General features: G+C 40.3%; 1 protein-coding gene across 2 annotated transcripts; it reads left to right on the top strand.

Annotated features, from left to right (window-relative positions):
• The first annotated feature begins 16,323 nt into the window (after positions 1-16,323).
• Positions 16,324-18,790, top strand: gpsm1a (G protein signaling modulator 1a). 2 transcript variants are annotated; one of them, XM_039671727.2, is made up of 3 exons: positions 16,324-16,815; positions 17,417-17,747; positions 17,869-18,790. In XM_039671727.2, exons 2-3 carry the CDS (start codon positions 17,436-17,438, stop codon positions 18,052-18,054), a joined length of 498 nt encoding a protein of 165 aa, XP_039527661.1. In that variant the 5' UTR covers positions 16,324-16,815; positions 17,417-17,435; the 3' UTR covers positions 18,055-18,790. The 2 variants fall into 2 exon arrangements, with proteins under 2 accessions (XP_039527661.1, XP_039527659.1); XM_039671725.2 differs by having other exon boundaries at positions 16,327-16,815; positions 17,368-17,747.
• The last annotated feature ends 2,168 nt before the right edge of the window (positions 18,791-20,958 follow it).

The raw sequence follows: 20,958 nt of genomic DNA, 5'->3' as shown, positions 1-20,958 counted from the left end.
AGTATGTGTGTGTACATGCTACATGTGCAGTCTGGTACAAAACACTCGATAGTGATGGTCACATGATGGTGTAACGTTACGATTATAATGTAAGACTATAGAAAAAATGACAGACGTTAGCTTCAGTAAAGTTAGCTTCATTCATTGAGAGAAAATGAGCACCTTTTGGGTTTGTAGTCTTTGTAATTACATATTTTCAGTCTTATACCTCAACAGTTTTACATCAAACTGCTACTTTCTTGACTTTAAAATTTATTTTTTAAATTGACAAACATCAAATGTGTAATTCAGGGTGCAATTCAAACGAGATCAAAATATTTGTTGTCTCTTGCCAATGACAACCATACAATTTTTTTCCCCCCGAAATAAGGTCCCATTGGTGGTCGACCGGAAGGGGAGGGACTTAGGCTCTCTATGATTGTATCCAGCGTGTATAAGAATTAACTCACTTTATAGGATGCACGCACACATATAACACTCCAACTTGATCGACTTGCTTTTTTTCTTCACAAAACACTTTGCTGCATCATTTTAAAGGGGAAACAGGTCTGCAAACTGTTTACAGTTAAAAACACAAACGTCATCAACATCATCGCCGTGCACACATACCCTTACATTCTCAGCTTGGATGTTACCTTATTCCACACATTGTGTCTTTTCTTATGTAAAATGTTTACGTGTTTGGTAACAATAAGGATCTCTATAGCATTCTTCAAAACTGGAACCAAAAAATATAAATAAATAAAAACAACAGCGAAACCAATTTTCAAACAAAATCTAGTAATTTTATTTTGCATGCTAATATGGCCATTTTGATTAGGCCAGTATGCATACAAAATATTTCATCTAGGCATTTTGCCAGAGTATATTGTTTTAAATCTTAAATTGTGGTAAAAATAACGAACAAATCAATAAATGAAAAATAGAAAATTGTATTTTGGGAGGCTTAAAGAGCAAAGTAGGGTGAATGAGAGGGTGAATGTAATTGGGATGCTTCTGATTAGTATTTTTCCTAACCCGGCTGAGTAATTTAGCTTGAGATGACTATTTTAACACAAAACTATTTTAACACAAAAACAACATGATTTGTCTGGCAGAACTACAGTGATATAAAAGGCATCTGATTAGAGAGAACCCAGGTGCATGAGTGCAGGCATCCTGCTTGCAGTCATGCTGGGTGCTTCAACAAACGTGTGTTCTTGCCCTTACAGCCCCTTCAATATTAGCACAGAATCTATTTTTATAGCAAGCCAAGTCAATTTGACTTTCTAATTTTTGATACACTAACTGAGCATGCTCTCAAATATATTGTGTGAGGCACTTATGCTGTAACATATACAGTATGTTGTATCACATATTGTGTGGAAACAGGAAAGTTTATCTACAATAATTTTATGTATGAATAGAGAGTGATAGCTGAATGGACAGGTGTGACTTAATGGCTTTGACTAAAGCTGATGGATTTTCCTATTTGGCAGAGCACTTATCTAATGGAGGGTCGAACCTTATGGCAGTACATTTACAAAGAAGAGTAATGTTTGCTCTCACTCCAGTAGTGCGTCTAAAGACCATAAAGACCTTGTTGGCTTAAAAGCTACATGAGATTTCACAAATGTTCATTTTATGAGAGCCAAACCACAGGAAGAGTGTTTTTAATGTGCAGGTCTCACTTAAAGGAACACTCCGACTTTTTGAGACTTTGGCCTCTTCACCATATTTCCCTGAGTTAGATAAGTCCACACATACCTTTTTTTTATCTCCGTGCGTCCTGTAATGATGCACCAACCACGAGCCTAGCTTAGCACAAAGACTGGATGTAAATAGTTGCAGCTAGCATACTTATCCCAATAAGTTACAGATAAGTTACAGATAAGTTCCCAATAAGTTTGTATAGTCACAGAGTGTACAAATAACAAGGTCACCTGAGACTAGGGGTGGCACGGTTCACAAAACCCACGGTTCGGTTTGTATCACGGTTTTAGGGTCACGGTTTTCGGTTCTGTACGGTTCTTGTTATTTTTTCTTTTAATCTTTAACACTCCAGAAATGTACTTCAGCATGTGATATATAGCTTAATTATCCACACTTTAGGATACAGTATTAAAAATATATATATTATATTCATGCAATCATGCACAAACTGAATTTGACTCTTTGACTTTAAGCACATTTTGGGACTCAGAGGAAAGCTAGGTGAGATTTAGATACAGCAAGAGAGAAGAAATTGACATGCTTTTTGTTTATTTGGCAAAAAAAGGAGAATGTGTATCACTATCTCTACAAGAACTTGTGCATTTTTATCACATAAATCTTATTTACACAAAGAAATTAACTTTCATGTATCAACTGCTAACTTTTGTAGCTCTTACCAAAATTCTATCTTTTAAAAGAAAAAGAGAGCAACTCTTAAAACAGTGTCTTTTAAATGTCAATATACATGAAACCTCATTGCCTATAGATAATAAAGCTATTGCAATAGCAAAGGCCATAAACATAAAGTGAAATTTAAGTTCAACCTCAACACAAAAACAGTATCAACAATGCTTCTATTCCCAAAATGTGAGGGTACTTTTTTCCACTTAAAATTAAAGTGCAGGGTTTGGAAACGTATGACTGAAGCTCTTATCTATACATAAAGTGCCACTGTAGTAGTTAAATTAAAATATCATAACATGAAATCCAAAATGTTCCCACACACCGGACTTATACCATAGACTTATACGACGCTGGCGCGTCCTCCAACTCCCTCATCTCTCCCACTTGCCATTTCTCCGCGTGCCGTGACCTGCAGCGCTCCATACTCCACTTTTACTGGCTTGTTTATTAACTTGAACCGGCGCTGCACAGAGCGATCGGTAATGACATCAAATACCGCGAAAGTGATGAATGCATACGGAGCCGACTCGCGCTAGATTGATGTTATTCACCGATCGCTCTGTGCAGCGCCGGTCCAAGTCGAACAAGTTTATGTCGCGCGAAAAGAAAACACACGTCACATACGGGCACGAGGTTACATTGCGCATGCGTCGAACCGTGAGACGCACACGCGCTCCGAACCGAGACAAGCGAACCGAACGGTTCGGGTGTTTTTTCATGTACCGTGCCACCCCTACCTGAGACACAGCCATTTTTAACCATATAAATATTAGGAACTAAATTCTCAGAAGGCGAAGCCCTGCTACTTGGGTAAAGTGATTACCGCAGCACTGAAATGAAAAAAAAAAAAAGGAATTTGCGGCCATCCCATCGATAGCACAGACAGGACAAAGTGGATCACCTTGCATCTGTGGTAAGTGTTCCGTTATATATATATATATATATATATACAGTATATAGATAACTAGCCTACTGTAACAGTGCCATTATCCAGATATAATGTACCGTTAGTGACACTATTAAATGAATGGGGTGGTCACTATTGCAGTTGTTCCCGGTCTCCATGTAATTTTCTTTTTTTTTTTTTTTTTTTTAAACCATTTGCCTTGTGCTCTTACTTTCCCCTTATTCTAGCCTATTGTAATGCAATTATCTAACATTACTGTATTATATGCTATTGAATACATTTGGTTCGGCTGTAATAAATTGCATTTCACAAGTTCACACTTACATATAATTTTGAGTGAGTAAGATTCAATGCGTATTTGGCGTGCTGTCCGGAGGGAGGGCTCCGAGCTCGGAATTCTGCCCGAACCCAGAGTACTCCCCCCGTATGCAAGTGATTTTTTAGAAAGAGGAGTGTGCAGGACTAGGAGTGTGGAGAAGGGGTGGAGGAGGGATGCTGCAAACTGCCATTGGATCGAGGTAAGACTGCTGAGTCTATATATACCCTCTTATCATTGGTTGCTGATTGCTGATTGCCGTCCACTCGTGTTAATTATCTGAACGTGCTCCTCCCGAACTTAGTTAATAAAACTTCATTTCACGAGTTCACACTTACAAATAATTTTGAGTGAGTAAGATTCAATGCGTATTTGGCGTGCTGTCCGGAGGGAGGGCTCCGAGCTCGGAATTCTGCCCGAACTCAGAGTACTCCCCCCAAAAGGCTAAAGAGCAGAGGACAGCCGCCGGACTAAAGATCACCCAAAGAGTGCCAAGATTGGCGGGCTGGGATCTCGAGAAGGGGCCTGGATGCTTGTTCAGGGAGGCCCGTGATGTTGGCTCACTGCCTGGACTGACCCTTGTTGACTGCGAACAAGGTGCGGTTGTTGTATACTTGTCCAGGAGCTTTTCACGCTGCATCCACAGTAAGACAAAATACTTGCTGAAATGAAAGAGAAAACGTGAGTGCTCTACCTGGAACTTTCTCGCTCCATCCGCTGTGAGACAAATGCTCGCTGAATGGAAAGAGGAAAATTGAAAAGTGGAAAAAAAAAATGAGTGCTTGACCAGGAGATTCTCACACTGTATCCGCTGAGAGACTAACTGCTCGTTGGATGAAAGAGAAAAATATAAATGCTCTACTGGGAAAGCTCTCACTCCGTCCGCTGTGAGACCAACTGCTCGCTGGATGAAAGATAAAAATGTAAGGGCTCCTCTGGGAAAGCACCCACTCTGCTCACAAAGTGATGGCAGTTTTTTGAGTGTCTAAGAAAACGAAAAAGGGTAATTTAAACATGGCATTGAGTGTGTGAGTGGAACTGAAGGGCTGGTAGCTTATGCGTAAAGCCTGAATACATTTGATGAGAATTTCCAGTGTTATGGGTTGTCCGGAGTCGGGGGCGGGTGGGCTGGGATCTTTGAATCCCTTTAATCAGGGTTTGTGAATTGTTTATCTCCACAGAAGGAGTGCCGTACAACAGTTTATGGGAAAAACTGGATGCCGCTCAAATAACCTTTAATGGACCCAATTTGTAGGTTCTTAATGGTATTAGGAGATAAAAGATTTGATTGAAAAGAGAAAAAATAGGGAAAGGCAAGTTATAAGAGACATTTTTTATCGTTTTCTTTCTTTATGTTACCTCCAAGCGGTAACATAGGATTGAGGGGTCCTGGGAGATACTGCTTGGAGGATAACTTTTGATGCGTGCAACGTCCGCTTGGAGACCAATGCTTGCTGGACAGAGAAAATATTCAATTAGGGGTTTTAGCAGGAATACAAATTCTGAATGGTGATATACTGGAGAGAAATCACTGTTATAGCAGTGTAGAAAATAAGCCAGAGAAACAGAGCTCCTGCAGGAGCAGAGGAGACATCACTGCTTGAGCAGTGTAGAAAATTATCCAGAGAAACAGAGCTCCTGTGGGAGCAGAGGAGACGTCACTGCTGTGGCGGTGTAGAAAATTAGCCAGAGAATTAGAGCTCCTGCGGGAGCAGAGTAGACATCACTGCTGGGGCAGTGTAGTAAATTAGCCAGAGAAACGGAGCTCCTGTGGGAGTAGAGTAGACATCATTGCTGTGACAGTGAAGAAAATTAGCCAGAGAAAAGAGAGTTTCAGCGGGAGCAGAGGAGACGACACTGCTGTGGCAGTGTAGAAAATTTGCCAGATTAACAGAGCTCCAGTTCTAGCAGACTAGACATCACTGCTGGGGCAGTGTAGAAAATTAGCCAGAGAAACAGAGCTCCTGAGGGAGCAGAGGAGACGTAACTGCTGGGGCAGAGTACAAAATTAGCCAGAGAAACAGAGCTCCAGTGGGAGCAGAGGAGACGTAACTGCTGGGGCAGAGTAGAAAAATTAGCCAGAGAAACAGAGCTCCTGTGGGAGCAGAGTAGGCATCACTGCTGGAGCAGTGTAGAAAATTAGCCAGAAAAAGAGAGCTCCTGTGGGAGCAGAGGAGACGTCACAGCTGGGGCAGTGTAGAAAATTAGCCAGAGAAACAGAGCTCCATTGGGAGCAGAGGAGACGTCACTGCTGGGGCAGAGTAGAAAATTAGCCAGAGAAACAGAGCTCCATTGGGAGCGGAGGAGACGTCACTGCTAGGGCAGAGTAGAAAATTAGCCAGAGAAACAGAGCTCTATTGGGAGCAGAGTAGACGTCACTGCTGGGGCAGAGTACAAAATTAGCCAGAGAAACAGAGCTCCATTGGGAGCAGAGCAGATGTCACTTCTGGGGCAGAGTAGAAAATTAGCCAGAGAAACAGAGCTCCGTTGGGAGCGGAGGAGACGTCACTGCTGGAGCAGTGTAGAAAATTAGCCAGAGAAACAGCTCCATTGGGAGCAGAGTAGACGTCACTGCTGGGGCAGAGTACAAAATTAGCCAGAGAAACAGAGCTCCAGTGGGAGCAGAGTAGATGTCACTGCTGGGGCAGTGGAGAAATGTACCTGTGAAAATTGAGCTGTGGTGTGAAGCCGAGCAAAGGGGGAAGTAGATTGGGGCCTGGCTGGCCGATGATCATCTTCTTGAGCGTAAACAATGACGCGAAAAAGAGGGGAGATTAAATCTTTGCAGGATTATGCACATCTTTATTAACGTTTCAAAATGGCTTAGGGAACTTTCACCCTGGCAGTTAAGTCCGTAACGGGGCATGGTTCGCATGAAAAATCGCTAATGTGAACGCCATCATGGGACCCGGGTGCGCACTGCGGTACCGAACCCGAGACTACCTGAAGGAGGTGGTACGGACTACCCAGCACGGACTCGGGTGCACACTTGTTCAGGAAGTAAAGTATCCTGCGCATGCTTTTAGCTTATTGTGATGTATTCAGTTAAATAAGTATGGGATGATAGTGTTGAGGAATTACCCTGGATACGAGCGAGAGTGAGCCTGCAGTGTATTCAAGCATTGTACGTGGAATCAGAGCAACACATTTGGAAATCCACTGTCTCCTTAAGAGTCCGTTTGCAAGCAGCAGAAGTCCACCTTATGTGACGCACGCACAATAAACCTGTATTGTTCACTTAACTGCGCATAATAGCAGCAAATTACTAAAAATAAATAAATAAATACACAATATTTACCCACGTTCTGCTTTCTGCTTATGCGCCGTGCACGTTTGCGATGACCTAAGATGCACGCGAACGCACCAAGGTTCGATAGAATCAAGTTGAGTGTGAAACCGGACCCACGCTGCGGGGGGCGTCAGGAACAAACGCGCTCGGGCCGCTGCAAACGAGCCCAGTATAAAAGCTCCGTTGTTTATCATTTTATTTATTTATTTGTCATTTCTAAGGGTCACGTTCCCTGCCGATTTGTTCGTTCTGAATCAGTAAACCAAATGGTGAAGCTGTGGGTTAGAATTAGTCTGAACTTCTGAAATCTTAAAAGAGGAGCCGATTCCTGTTAATGGAATCGATTCCAACCTTTGGAATCGACTCTCAATTCCTAACGCCTCAGATCGAGGAATCGATTCTTTTTGGAATTGAGGAATCAATTCTTTTTAGAATCGATTCCCAGCCCTACTGTTCACATGTGAGTTTACGCCATAAGGAAGCATCACGTTTAAGGAATGCAAATCATTTGTACAGAAACTATTTAAAATTGTGATCCTCCGATCACAATTAGTATTCAGATAGCGTAACTTGCTCGTCATTCAACGATTGAAGCGATGCGAAGTTTAATCAGGGACACAAACGTTTTCAGCTAAGCACTCACAGAGTTGACCCAGCAGATGTTGAGAGTGTGGATCAGCCGGGACTGGATCTGCAGCGTGGCTTAACTTACTTACTGCCTGTTGCGACGGCCTGACGCTGGAGGAAGGTCCGTTCCTTTGCGTTAAGAGGGCAGCATTGCCTTGTCCATTTCTCTATGGCAGGAATTATTGAATGGTCCGGTTTAAAGAAATACGCGGAAGTAGATGGCGGTGGCGATGACCCGTTTATTTGGCCTGACGCCCATGAGATAATACCAGGTTGCGGAAAAGATTCCTAATTCTGAAGGACGAAAGGTTCTCTATCAAAACGGGAAGAGCTAGATTCGGACATGGCCAAATGCTGCAAACTGCCAATGGATCGAGGTAAGACTGCTGAGTCTATATATACCTTCTTATCATTGGTTGCTATTTGCTGATTGCCGGCCACTTGTGTTAATTATCTGAACGTGCTCCTCCCGAACTTAAAACTTCATTTAAATAGATTGATTACTGTAATAATAATTCTTTATTCATGTTCTGTGATATTTATTAGTCAGGATGCTTTTTTGGTTGGAATTCTATGAAACATCATGGTATTACCCGGTCTCCCCTGTTTAATGTTGCAGCTATATACAACTAACACCCATGATTGTAAACTATGCTTTTACATTCTAGTAATGCTGACTCTATTACTCCAACTCCAAACAAACTCTTTGCTCCTAACTACGGTGCGTCTCGGTGGTGCGGTTATCATTCCGCCCAAGTACAGGGCTTCGCCTTCTGAGAATATAGTTCCCAATATTTATGGGCTATGTGCACAACTGTAGTTTCGAACTTCCGCTTTTGTCAGAAGGCGGCATATCAGTTTCCGGTCTTACGACTGGTCATCCGCTTCCACTAATAAACAAACAAGATGAGTGCTGCTGTTGTACGAAAAAAAGAGTTCTTAAACACATCTAAGTTTCTAAGAACTGTAGGTGGATCTAACGTCCGTTTCACACCCGTTTGCAGCGTGTGTTGTGGTGCAGGAGCGTGCTGTTAGTGCATTCACATATTATGATGCGTTTGCACAGTGAATAACTGATCCGCGGCTGTACAACAAACACATACTTAATATTTTAATTCTTTTTTGCGCGTCGATCAAAATGTCTATTTTGTGCAGCCACTGCGCATGAAGGTTGGTGTTTATCAGGAAGCAGTGGAAGCTCAAATAGCTGTTATATTAGCGACTGTAAGCAGAGCGAAGTGCCACACAGCAGTCTCCTAACGCACCATGTAAACAGGTTAGGGCTTTCACTTTTCACTGGTGTGGTACGTATAACAGCAGCACAGCGATCGTTTCCACACCGAATCTATTTCTGCTGTGCTGCAAACGCTGGTGGTCAAAATGATAAAGATTGACCTGAAAATGTTTCACCATAAATGTGTTTAATTAAATAAAAAAGTAATCTTACCATAAATGCACATTTAATCAAGGAAAACTACAATTTACTTCAACCAGGCGACAGCATGGAAAAATAAGTTTTGTGACATGCAAGATCTATTGTTTTAAAATTAAGATGCAAAAGAAAAGGCAAGTCGGCTGCTTTTGTCAATTTCAAGTTTTAATATAGGAAATATTTGACCACTTGCTTGAGCAACTTAATGCATGCAGTAATAGCCTAACTTACATTGTTTAAATTGTGTTTAAGCGTGCATACAAAGAATCGCAATGCTGACACAACTTTTTGTTTTTAAAAATAAGTTGCAGCATAACTTCTGGACTTTAAATAAAAATATTAAGTATGTGTTTGTTGTACAGCCGCGGATCAGTTATTCACTGTGCAAACGCATCATAATATGTGAATGCACAAACAGCACGCTCCTGCACCGCAACACACACTGCAAACGGGTGTGAAACGGACATTAGATCCACTACAGTTCTAAGAAACTTAGATGTGTTTAAGAACTCTTTTTTTCGTACAACAGCAGCACTCATCTTGTTTGTTTATTAGTGGATGCGGATGACCAGTCGTAGACCGGAAACTGATACGCCGACTTCTGACAAAAGCGGAAGTTCGAAACTACGGTTGTGCACATAGCCCATATGTTTAAAAGATGGCTGTGTCTCATATGACCTTGTTATTTGTACACTCTGTGACTATACAAATCACAACATGTAAATAGGAAAATGTTTGCGTTATTTTGTCACTTATTTGGGATTAGTATGCTAACTGCAACCATTTACATCCAGTCTTTGTGCTAAGCTAGGCTAGCGGTGGGTGCGTCAGAAAGAGTTACAGCATGCACAGAGATGAAAAAGGTATGTATGGACTTAACTAACTCTGGGGGATATGGTGAATATGCGTAGGTGTCGCTCATTATCAATCACGCCACCGGCCTCATGCCATTCCCTCACTGCCCTCGACCTCATCCTGCTCGCCACAGGAACGATGCCAGCCCACTGTCAAAGCCACCAGTTACCAACAATGGTCTCATTTTGTCAATGATATTCTTAGCCTGATGCTGAGACTGCAATTGTCCGACATGGAAAGACTGCTGGATGGACTCAACTACATCTTCATTTCCCTCACTGTTATCTCTAACATGTCTCTGGAGGGCATTTGTAGTGCATGCTGGATTAAAGTGGAACAAATTGTAACACTCGCCATTCATAGATATCTGGGGTCTGATCTCTTTCCATGTCTCTTCAGAGAAAGCGGAGCTGTGGCAGGTCTTCAGGTAGCAGTATGATCTGCTGAAACGTGTCTCCACTATGGCACACAATGGCAATGTCCTGTGTAACAGTGGTGGACTGTGGTGGACTGTTAAGTCCAACAGTGGTGGACTTAAGGTGGGACCAGGTAGTATATTATTGTTTAGGCTAATTTGCTTATAAGTGAAAGAGCAGGTAGCACAATCAACTGCTGTAACACATACAGTTTTCTCTTCCAACATGGCAAGTGCAGCTTTACCCTGTATGGAGCAAACTAATTATTTCTCATTTCTTGGTGGAAATATGTTAAGCAGCCACTAGCGCTCAGCATGTTGACGTAACTCTTGCATAGGAGAAAGGAATGTGGTGTGGAGGCATGAGCGTATGCTTGAGGTTGCTAAAAAAAGATTGTTGGCCCTTAAAGGGCACCTATTATGGAAAATTCACTTTTACATGGTGTTTGAACATAAATGTGTGTTGGCAGTGTGTGAGAAAAACCACCCTAGAATGATAAAAATCCACCCAGTGGTTTTTTTACAATCTCAATAAATCATATGCACTGTCTCCGAACGAGCTGTTCTGAGAGCTCTTTGTGATGTAGAAAGTGAGAAAGGAGTTTGATTGACAGTGTGGTTGTGGCATAAACCCCGCCCTCGGTGATCTGTACACCATCCTCCATTGTTTCAACGACAGCCGGTAATGTCTCTTGGAAACATAACTTATCGACTCGTGGGTTAATCCTGTTGTTGTGGCTTAAAAGTTAATCCGTGTGGATAGTCGTCTACTGTTTGCGATCCACCGTCACCTCCAGTAACAGTAAGTGTATTTTATGATTTTTGAGCAAATAGTCTTTTCAGTTGATGTCAGCCAATTCAACAACAAAAGCGTCTAAAGTTGTTGTCGTCGTAGAATGTCAGTGTATATAATTTAAACCTTGTTTGTATAGTGTGTAACCACACGTTTATAAATATATATATTTAAAGATATTGTATTAAAAACCGCATATATGTCCCTGTTCTGTAAGTTAGCCATCTCCTCACATTTGCCACAGAAGCACCTGTATGACAAGTAGCTAAACATGATGCCACAGGTCCCTGCATAAATGTAATTTCGCTTGTAAGTTACGTAGCAAACTTTATCACAGCATGTGTATGTAACGTTAGTTTTAAAAAAATGCGCCAGCGTTAGTGTTTGTGTGTCTGTGTGTGTTTGTTGCTCCTCCATACTTGCAAAGAGGACGCGATTACAACTCTGTAAGTACATAAATGTATCAAATAACCATACCGAGACATACTGGTCCATTCTCATTTGTGTTTATTCTGCCGGAGTCTCTTTGTGCTATTTATATATTCTGATTCAAACGTACGCTGAATGACACTCTCCCCTTCTGCTTAGACCAACTGCCATAGCCATAGGTTTCAAGTTACGCCCTCATCCAAAGGCAGGGCGGGGATATGCAGCTCATTTGCATTAAAGTGGCATGCCTCAAAACAGCTCATTTTCAAACATGCCCCAAAATGACATTTTCAAATGGTTATAATAAATGAACTGTGGGGTATTTTGAGCTGAAACTTCACAAATACATTCTGGGGACAACCGAGACCAATATTACATCTTGTAAAAAGGGGCATAATAGGTGCCCTTTAAATTGTACAGACAAGCAGTGTATGTAACGCTATAGGCCTGCCAAGCGGACCTATACAGATTGCGCAGTTTGGTGTGATCACCTGAGGATAATCTGAAACAATGAGTAGCAAAGGTTTGCTGCACTTTAGCGAACTCTAGCTAGGGAATGTCCCTGAGGTGTTGATGTTTTACACTTAGGTGTCACAGGATAGATACCTCAAAGGAGAATGTGAGTCTGATCGTCAGACTTCTGCAAGGCCTCTGAGGTTGCGGTTGATTGCGGGTGATTGGTTGTGGTTGCTGCTGCATAGAGGACCCGTGGTAAAGTTTTTCCTCATATTGTGGGGATGATGCTACAGTCACAGAGGGTTCTAATTCAGTGTTACTTATTTCAATCTAAGGAAGACTCTTAGTGTCCATAAGCAGGAAATCTAGATGCAAAAGGAGCCTCTCTAGCACTCTCTCATCTCACTGCTTAAATCTCTTTACCGGGCCTCTGATGTAGCTTTTCATTTCAAAGTTTCTGTCCCTTGGAGCAGGAGTAATTCGCTAGTTGCACCACAACGGAAATGGAATTTCCGGTTTGTCTATGGTAGGCTGGAACACTTCCGGTCACTGTCCGTCAATGGCACTCGCTTACTTAACCGACCGTTTAGCGTAGTGTAAAAGAAAAACACGAGTCTTTTCGGTATTAAAACAGCAGGTGTACCGAATTCCGACTCGCGGACAAATCGCACGCCCCTTCGCGTGCGCGCGCCTCTCATTACCTAATACACGCTGAATCGAGTTTGAATGCACTTGATTTGCCATATGCGTTTATCGATTGATTTTTTTCTCACAGCAAGCACCCACATCCTGCATGAAAGCTTTGTCTACACTAACACAAATTGACAGACAGTGAACTGTGGATAAAAAAATGCAAACAAACAAAAACGCATGGGAGATCGATTCAGACTATAAACTTCCACGGGTAAAGCTACCATAATAAAGCTACCAGCTGTCAAAACATTACTGTTAATTTCAAATAATTTAATTGAACATAACTTTTGCGTGTTAAACACGATGTGGTTCATAGTAAAATATTGTATTACTCTCCCCATTGCACAACAATGTCATTAAAAATAATAATAACCTTTTTCATGAAGATATTATAAACAAATTATTATGCATGCATTTTTGTAATATTGCAGCAGGTTTTCTTCAAAAAAGGGCACCTGAACACAAAACAATGTATTTCCATAAGCAATCCCAGCTGGAATTTTTCTTAAAATTTTGTTCTGTTCTAATGTTTTCAGCGGGTAGTTTTTTTTTGTTTTTTGTTTTTTTCCCAAAAAGAACATTGTATAATGTGTTATCTCAGCAACATTCCCAAAACATCCTCAAAATATTACAGTTAAAACATCCTTAAAACATTATTTCAACATTACATTCAAATGTTTTCTGTAAAACAGTACCTTATGGCTTTACAAGTTTAAACCAAACTTGTAGGGAATGTTAGCCAAAGTTCTGAGAACGTGCAGCTATACAAAATGTGAAATTGAAAGAATGAATGAAATAAATCATGTTTTGTGGTCCTAATGTGCCAGAAAATAACTATATTAAAAAAGTCTAAGGTTTCTTTACATCCTTAGCTTTATTCAATGATCACATTATTATAATTATCAATTATAATTTGTTTTATTCCTATTTTTAAGATGCAATTAAGCAAAAACAAAACAAACATAAAAACTGGTATTTGCCTCATATAGGCTATTAGCCTCAATATACAGACATGTGTTTTATAAACTAAGCCTATCTTCATTAAAAAGGTTAAATATTATTTTTAATGACATTTATGTGTAATGGGGAGAATAATACACTATTTTCCTATGAACCACAGCGTGTTTTACACACAAAAGTTACGTTCTGTTAAATTAACAGTAATGTTGTGTTTTGACAGGCGGTTGCTTTATTATGGCTGCTTTATTATGGCTTGCCTTTACCCGTGGAAGTTTATAGTTTGAATCGATCTCCCATGCGTTTTTGTTTGTTTGCATTTTTTATCCACACTAGTTCACTGCCTGTTAATTTTGTAAGTGCAAAGCTTTCATGCAGGATCTGGGTGCTTGCTGTGAGAAAAAAAAATCAATCGATAAACGCATATGGCAAATGAAGTGCATTTAACTCGCTTCAGCGTGTATTAATGAGAGGCGCGCGCACGCGAAGGGGCGTGCGATTTGTCCGCGAGTCGGAATTCGGTACAACACCTGCTGTTTTAATACCGAAAAGACTCGTGTTTTTCTTTTACACTACGCTGAACGGTCGGTTAAGTAAGCGAGTGTCATTGACGGACAGTGACCGGAAGTGTTCCAGCCTACCATAGACAAACCGGAAATTCCATTTCCGTTGTGGTGCAACTAGTCCATATACCTAATAGGTTTACATGAGATATTTCCTTGAGCACCATCTGCTGGTGAAGGATGACTATCCGGAGAGCTGGCTAATGAACAACATAATCCTCCAAGTAAGTAGGCACCTGACAGTTACGACTTGGACATGGACCTGGCACATTGTTTTCCCTCGTAGTAATCTCTGGATGTAGCCAAAGCAGAGCTAATGTCTAGAAACGTATTTGGATGGTTGGCAACTCATCTGATCTAGACGGTTGGATGGATGGCAATTCAACTGGCTTAATTCTTCAGTTAGAAAGAACTGCTGCTACTCCAGAGTGAGTGTGGCCGATCTAAAAGTTTCTTAGGCATACCATTCCAAGGCATAGACAGGTTTGCGTGGATATTCACATACATTTGGTTTGGCATCTTTAATGCAGAGCAATACCACACAAGGAAAAACAGACTTTTAAAGGGTTAGTTCACCCAAAAATGAAAATTCTGTCAGTATTTACTCACCCTCATGTTGTTCCAACCCCGTAAGACCTTCGTTCATCTTCGGAACACAAATTAAGATATTTAGGATATTAAAATCGCTCCTGCATACAGTCCATAGGCTTCTTGAGGGACTGGCTCTTGCTGTCCTCGAAAAGTAATTGAAGACATCGTTAAAATAGTCCAAGTGACTACAGGGGCTCAATCTTAAGTTTATCAAACGACGAGAACACTTTTGTGCGCAAAAAAACAACAAAAATAACGACTTTATTTCAACTATTCACTTCCTTCTCCATAAGCCTATAGTCCGTTAACGTAGTGTGATTGCGTAGAGCTACGTCACACGTAGGCTCACTATTGGTCGACGCTGGTCATGTGTGTGTGATGCGTGTGACGTACAATAACAGAAGCTTACGCTATTAAACTAGTTAGCTGACTCGCGCAGAGGGAGAAATAAACGAATAGTTGAAATAAATTTGTTATTTTTGTTGTTTTTTGCGCACAAAAGTGTTCTCGTCGTTTGATAAACTTAAGATTGAGCCCCTGTAGTCACTTGGACTATTTTAACGATGTCTTTTATGACTTTTCGCTGACGGCAAGAGCCAGTCCCTCAAGAAGCCTATGGACTAGTATGCAGGAGCGATTTTAATATCTTAAATATCTTAATTCGTTTTCCGAAGATGAACGAAGGTCTTACGGGGTTGGAACAACATGAGGGTGAGTAAATACTGACAGAATTTTCATTTTTGGGTGAACTAACCCTTTAAGCAATGAACAAAGCCAGCAAACTCCATATAACTCTGCAACTGGATGCTGCCGAAATGAAACTTTCTGCACATTCACCAGACAAGTCTGAACAAGTTTGACTTGTGCATAAGTGTGGAAGGGAATTTTGTACTTTTTCCCTTGAAGGGAATTTTTTTTTCTAAGCTATGTTTATAAAAGCACCTTAAGTGTCCTAATTGAACCAAGCCCCCTAATCCAGCTTAATTTAAGCCCTGTCTGTTAAACAAGATATATATATATATATATATATATATATATATATATATACTGTATATATTATAGTAGTGAGCAGTGATAGTAGTGAGTAGTATAGTAGTGAGCAGTGATGATCTGAACTTGTTCTTGTAGCTGCCTGCTGGCTGGCACATGGTGCTGGACTGTAGGGAATCCCAAGAAAGACTGCTCTATCCCCTTGGGGAATTCTGAATAGAGTGGAATTCATCCATTCATTTCAGGCGAAGGGCCCCAGGCAACATTATGTTGCATTGGTTTATCCCAGAATCTTTGGTTATTGCCTCCTCCTTATGGTAGCTTCCAAGCAACCCCTCCTCCTTGTGTTCTGCTGACAGTGGCTCAGCATCGCTTGAAACAAAGACATGAAAATGACAGATACAACAGTAATCTTGACCACTGTATCCTGGTATAATTGTGCTCGAGTTTTCCTGACTGTGGAAAGAGAGAGGCAACTGATCCCCCAGGAGGCAATGAATGGAACTCAACAATGCAGGAATGCAAGCCAGTGTGTGTATGTGTGCGTGTGTGTTCGTATTTGTGTGTGTGTGTGTGTGTGTGTGTGTGTGTGTGCGTGTGTGTGTGTGTGTGTGTGTGTGTGTGTGTGTGCACCAGACAGTGTGTGTTTTTGTTGGTGTGCATATGTCTGTGTTTGAGTGAACAACAGTAGCGAGATTTGGAAGCCGATTTCCAGTTCCTATAGCAACCATGATGTAAGCGGAGAGGGGCAACTGCGCCCCATTTCACTCTATCTCTCCCCCTCACTCTCCCTTTCTCTCCCTCTCCCCCTCGAAAAAACAGACAGCCCTGCATATTGGAAACCTGGATGTAGAAGATAGGGAAGTCATCCTCATTCTTGCTGGAATATAAGGCATTTTTTTCTTGAATTTATTTTCTTTTTATGTTAGAGAAGATTTGCACGCTGTTCATTTACATGTACGTTTCAATCTTGGGAGAGAAAGGTCTGCTTGACATGTCTGCCAAGAAAATTATTCAGTGCCTGAGGCGGTGTCAATTGGTGTATGGCTGTTCTCAGATGAAGTCCCTGTAGAGAGCGCCTTTGTGAACTTTATTGGTTTTGGATTTTTTTGAAAAGGATAAAACTGTAAGTCATTTTAAAACTTTGTCATATGTGAAATATGTCATGTTTAAATACTGCTCTTATAATAACATTTCTAAATCGTTCTATGTGTTTACATGTTATATTTTTTATGTTACTTTTTATAATTTATTTATTTATTTGTTAGATTAAACTATTTAGTAGTATTCTTTTGTGCAACACCTGGAACAAAGTGAAATAAAATTTGTTTTTAATTTAAATTGTTTCCTCATTCCAACTTTGCTGGACTGCAGCTTATGCATCATGTTAAAATAAGTTATTATCCCTGACCTATTTCACACTTTAGAGAACATATTCTTCAGAAACTGAGAAAAAGTTGATACATTTAAACACGTGTCTCATAATCTCAGTATAGAATTTTAGTGTATATTTACATTATTTGGGGTAAACCTCAAACTTAACCACACTGGCTAAAAAGGTTACTGACATTTTGATCAAGTTTGTCGTGTTGTGAGATTGGTTACCATGTGCTTTAAAATAAGAGATCATTAGTGATTTCATTAAATGTTTCATCTTTTGCTCTGTGTTCTTTTTAAGGGTAAGTCCCAGTCACCTCTAATGAGGTCTGCCCTTTCACTGTGCTTAGAGACCCCAGAAGCAGCGGCATGGAGAACCGGCGCTGCCAGCTCCCTCAACAGCCCAATGCCCAGGCCCAAGAGGCCTCGACTGGGCCCCAGTCCTCCATGCCTCAGTCCCCTTTACTGTCAGGAGCCTCCTCCCTCATCTCACTCACCCAGACAGAGGAGTTCTTTGACCTGATAGCCAGTTCCCAGAGCCGCAGACTGGATGACCAGAGAGCCAGTATAGGGGACCGACTGGGTATCAGGATAGCACAGAACAATGTGGAACACTTGTGTGAGGCATGTAGTTCACACGAACCTAGTGACGAGTTTTTCAACATGCTCATAAAGTATCAGGTAACGATAGTAATTGAAATTCAATATCAAATACAAGATGTACAAATGTGGTTTATACTTACATGCCTCAGAATTCCTCTGTTTGCATGTTGTGAACTGTATCACCTCTCCCCTCCTCCAGTCCTCCAGAATCAATGATCAGAGGTGCTCTTTGCCCCCAGCACCAGACCCAGATGAAGACTTCTTCAGCCTAATTCAGAGAGTGCAATCCAAAAGAATGGATGAGCAACGGGTTTCTTTTCACTCTGATGAAAAGGATGAAACAGACTTAAATCATAAGTCCAAAACCTCTGAGGGCTCAAGCTAGAGACTGTGGCATTTCTGATGTGACTTCCACAAAATTCTTCTGCAAACTCTGACTCTCTGGCTGCACATTTTGTGAGATCTTCCACAGATGGGGTTAGTTGAAAGTAATATAGATTTATTTTAATTAGTAGGATGTTGAATTTTTTCATATTTTTGCTGTCAAATTCAATTTACCCTAAGGTCACAGTGAGTCCAAATGTGGCCTGAGGATGTGATTCAAGGGAATGGAAACACTCACCTGTTTGTATGTTCCAATAATTGTTCTTTCACAAAAAAATGTTTGTGCAGATTTCGAGTAAAACAACACCATGGAAAATTATTAACACACTGATGCTTTCTAAGGATAATATTACTAACTGTCACACAACACAATATAAATCGGTGTGACAAACAACGGCAGCACATAATCCTCAAGCAGGTGTGTGTTCATTTAACTCAAGTGGAAAGTGAGTTTCAGCATACACTGAATATGAATTTACTGATTCCCAACAGATGGGAGCAGTTATATTGAAGTTATATGGCTCATGTATCAGTTCATTTGGTGGTCTAATTCTGCTGCTAAGTAATATAAGTAATACTAATCGTAATAGATTTCCTTTAGAATATTTGAGACAGGCTAAATCCATCTTTAATATTAAAAGGTGCATAGTCTGTGAAAAGTGGATAGACTCATTTCAAGGTGCACTGTTTAACATGGATTTTTGTTTCATTGGAATAAAAATGATGTTTCAGTATGATTTCAGCATGTCTTTAAATTTTGTATGGTTGGTTATTTTTACTAATCATAATGAATTAAGTTTCTCCTTTAAACATTGTAAAAAATTCTAAATCGTACCATTACAATAATTAAGGAATTATTGATAATCTGTGCCACTAGTGACACCAAAACAAAACATATTCTGTTTATTTGAGCAGACATAAGATTAGTCTAACCTGTGAGTTTGGGGTGGGTTTATTTTCATTTGAAGCTTGTTTGTAAACAGTCGTTTTGTACGGAGCTCTGCACATGAAAAGAAAAATTATTTGTGGCCTCATTTTATTAATTATTCTCCTTAGTTAAATCTTTTTATTTAAAGGCATAGTTCACCCAAACATAAATGTTCTGTCATCATTTACACACCCTTGAGTTGTTCTAAACCTGTCTGTGTTTCTTTGTTCTGTTAAACAGAAAAGAAGAAGATATTTTGAACAATGTTGGTACAGTAACTAGCCCCCATGAACTTCTATAGAAAAACATATAGGCCTACTATGGAAGTCAGCAACTGTTTGGTAGCCAAAATTCTTAAAAATATCTTGTGCCCAATAGAAGAAAGAAACTCATACAGGTTTAGAACAACTTGAGGGTAAAGAGGGTAAACTTTCACTTTGAAACCTGTTTTCAAAAGTTTCCGTTTTCAAGCACCCAAAACGCCGTTGTCGTGTAGGCTACATGAACGGCCAGAGAACACATAAAAAGTGTTACGCTTTTAGTTGAAAACTGTTTGGTAACCAACATCCTTCAAAATATCTTGTGCTCAACAGAAGAAAGAAGCCCATACAGGTTTAGAACAACTCAAGGGTAAAGAGCTCCTAAAGGGACATGGTAAAGAAAAATACATTATTTGGCAATGCTTTTGCATTTTCTCGCAAATGTTCTGCGTTCCCCAGAGAAACTTTGCGTTCTTTTGCAAAGAACACAAAAGTTATGGGAGCGAACGCAAGGGGTTTTTTTTCTGGGTAGGGGGACTTAAAAAATTTGCGGGAGAACCCAAAAGCGTTGACATATTTGAACTATCCCTTTCATTCGTGGCCAAATTGTTCGCACATCGTTCCATAATTAAATTTATTGGTGCTGCGATTTAATTCAAACCTATAGGCAACGATTTAGTAAGTTACAACTTAGCCTATACTAATACAAAGAATTTGTTCCCTCTATTGATTCCTTCGATTTAGGTAAATCCCGCGATTTAAACAAGAGAATCAGTAGAGGAAACAAATTCTGTGATGATTTCTCAATGTCATTCATTTTCACTTTATTTCGATTTAGCCTACTACTTCTCTTATCCCAACCTTCGCCTATCCTAACAACATTTTTTTGTTTAAATTCCCACAGTAGTCAATAATTGTATCCCTTAATACTCTAATTGTATCCCATAAAAAATATTCATGCCTTAGGGTACATTTAGACGTCAAGGATATGCTTAAAACGTAGAAGTTTTTGAAATTGTCAAAATCATCAACCTGTTTTCGAAAGTTTCCGTTTTCAAGCACCCAAATTGCCGTTGTCGTGTAGGCTACATGAACGGCCAGAGAACACATAAAAAGTGTTGCGCTTTTAGTTGAAATTGGTGTCATGTAAACAGACCCTTGAAATAGCTTGCATAAATACAACTTTGCTTCATTTTGAATATGGAAATTAGCCCTGCCTCCACTCACTCAAATCAACTCTTTACTGTGGTAATCGCTGCAAGATGGTGTCACTCTTTATAAAGTCGGACACGGTGATTATTAGCCTTTGACTATGTTATCAAACAGCTAATACCGGTAATCTATTGCTAATGCAAACCATGTTTCGGTTTGCCATGTCAGAGTCAGACAGCTGCCTTCTAAAAATCTGTATCCTTACAAATGTTTTGAACAACTTGGAACATCAGTGGAGAAAGTCATATTCACCATAACATCGTAATGCATCATATACAATGCACCTGCAACAGCCTTGCTAGATGCTTCACATTTTTTTATTTCAAGGGAAAATTATACCAGGATAATATGGCTTCTCTTGAAACTCCCAGCTTCGCTTCATAATAGGCCTAATGATGATGAAAAGCCTGCTCATACATTGAAGTGATTTTTGAGACTTTTCTTTACTGCACAGTTTTAAGAAGAACATACTCAACAGTTTTGTTGACTTATGAATTTGCAAGTT

The sequence above is a fragment of the Pimephales promelas genome, chromosome 4 (assembly GCF_988280905.1).
Source record: "Pimephales promelas chromosome 4, fPimPro1.hap1.1, whole genome shotgun sequence".
Taxonomy (NCBI): Eukaryota; Metazoa; Chordata; class Actinopteri; order Cypriniformes; family Leuciscidae; genus Pimephales; species Pimephales promelas.
This window is presented reverse-complemented; position numbering and strand designations above follow the sequence as displayed.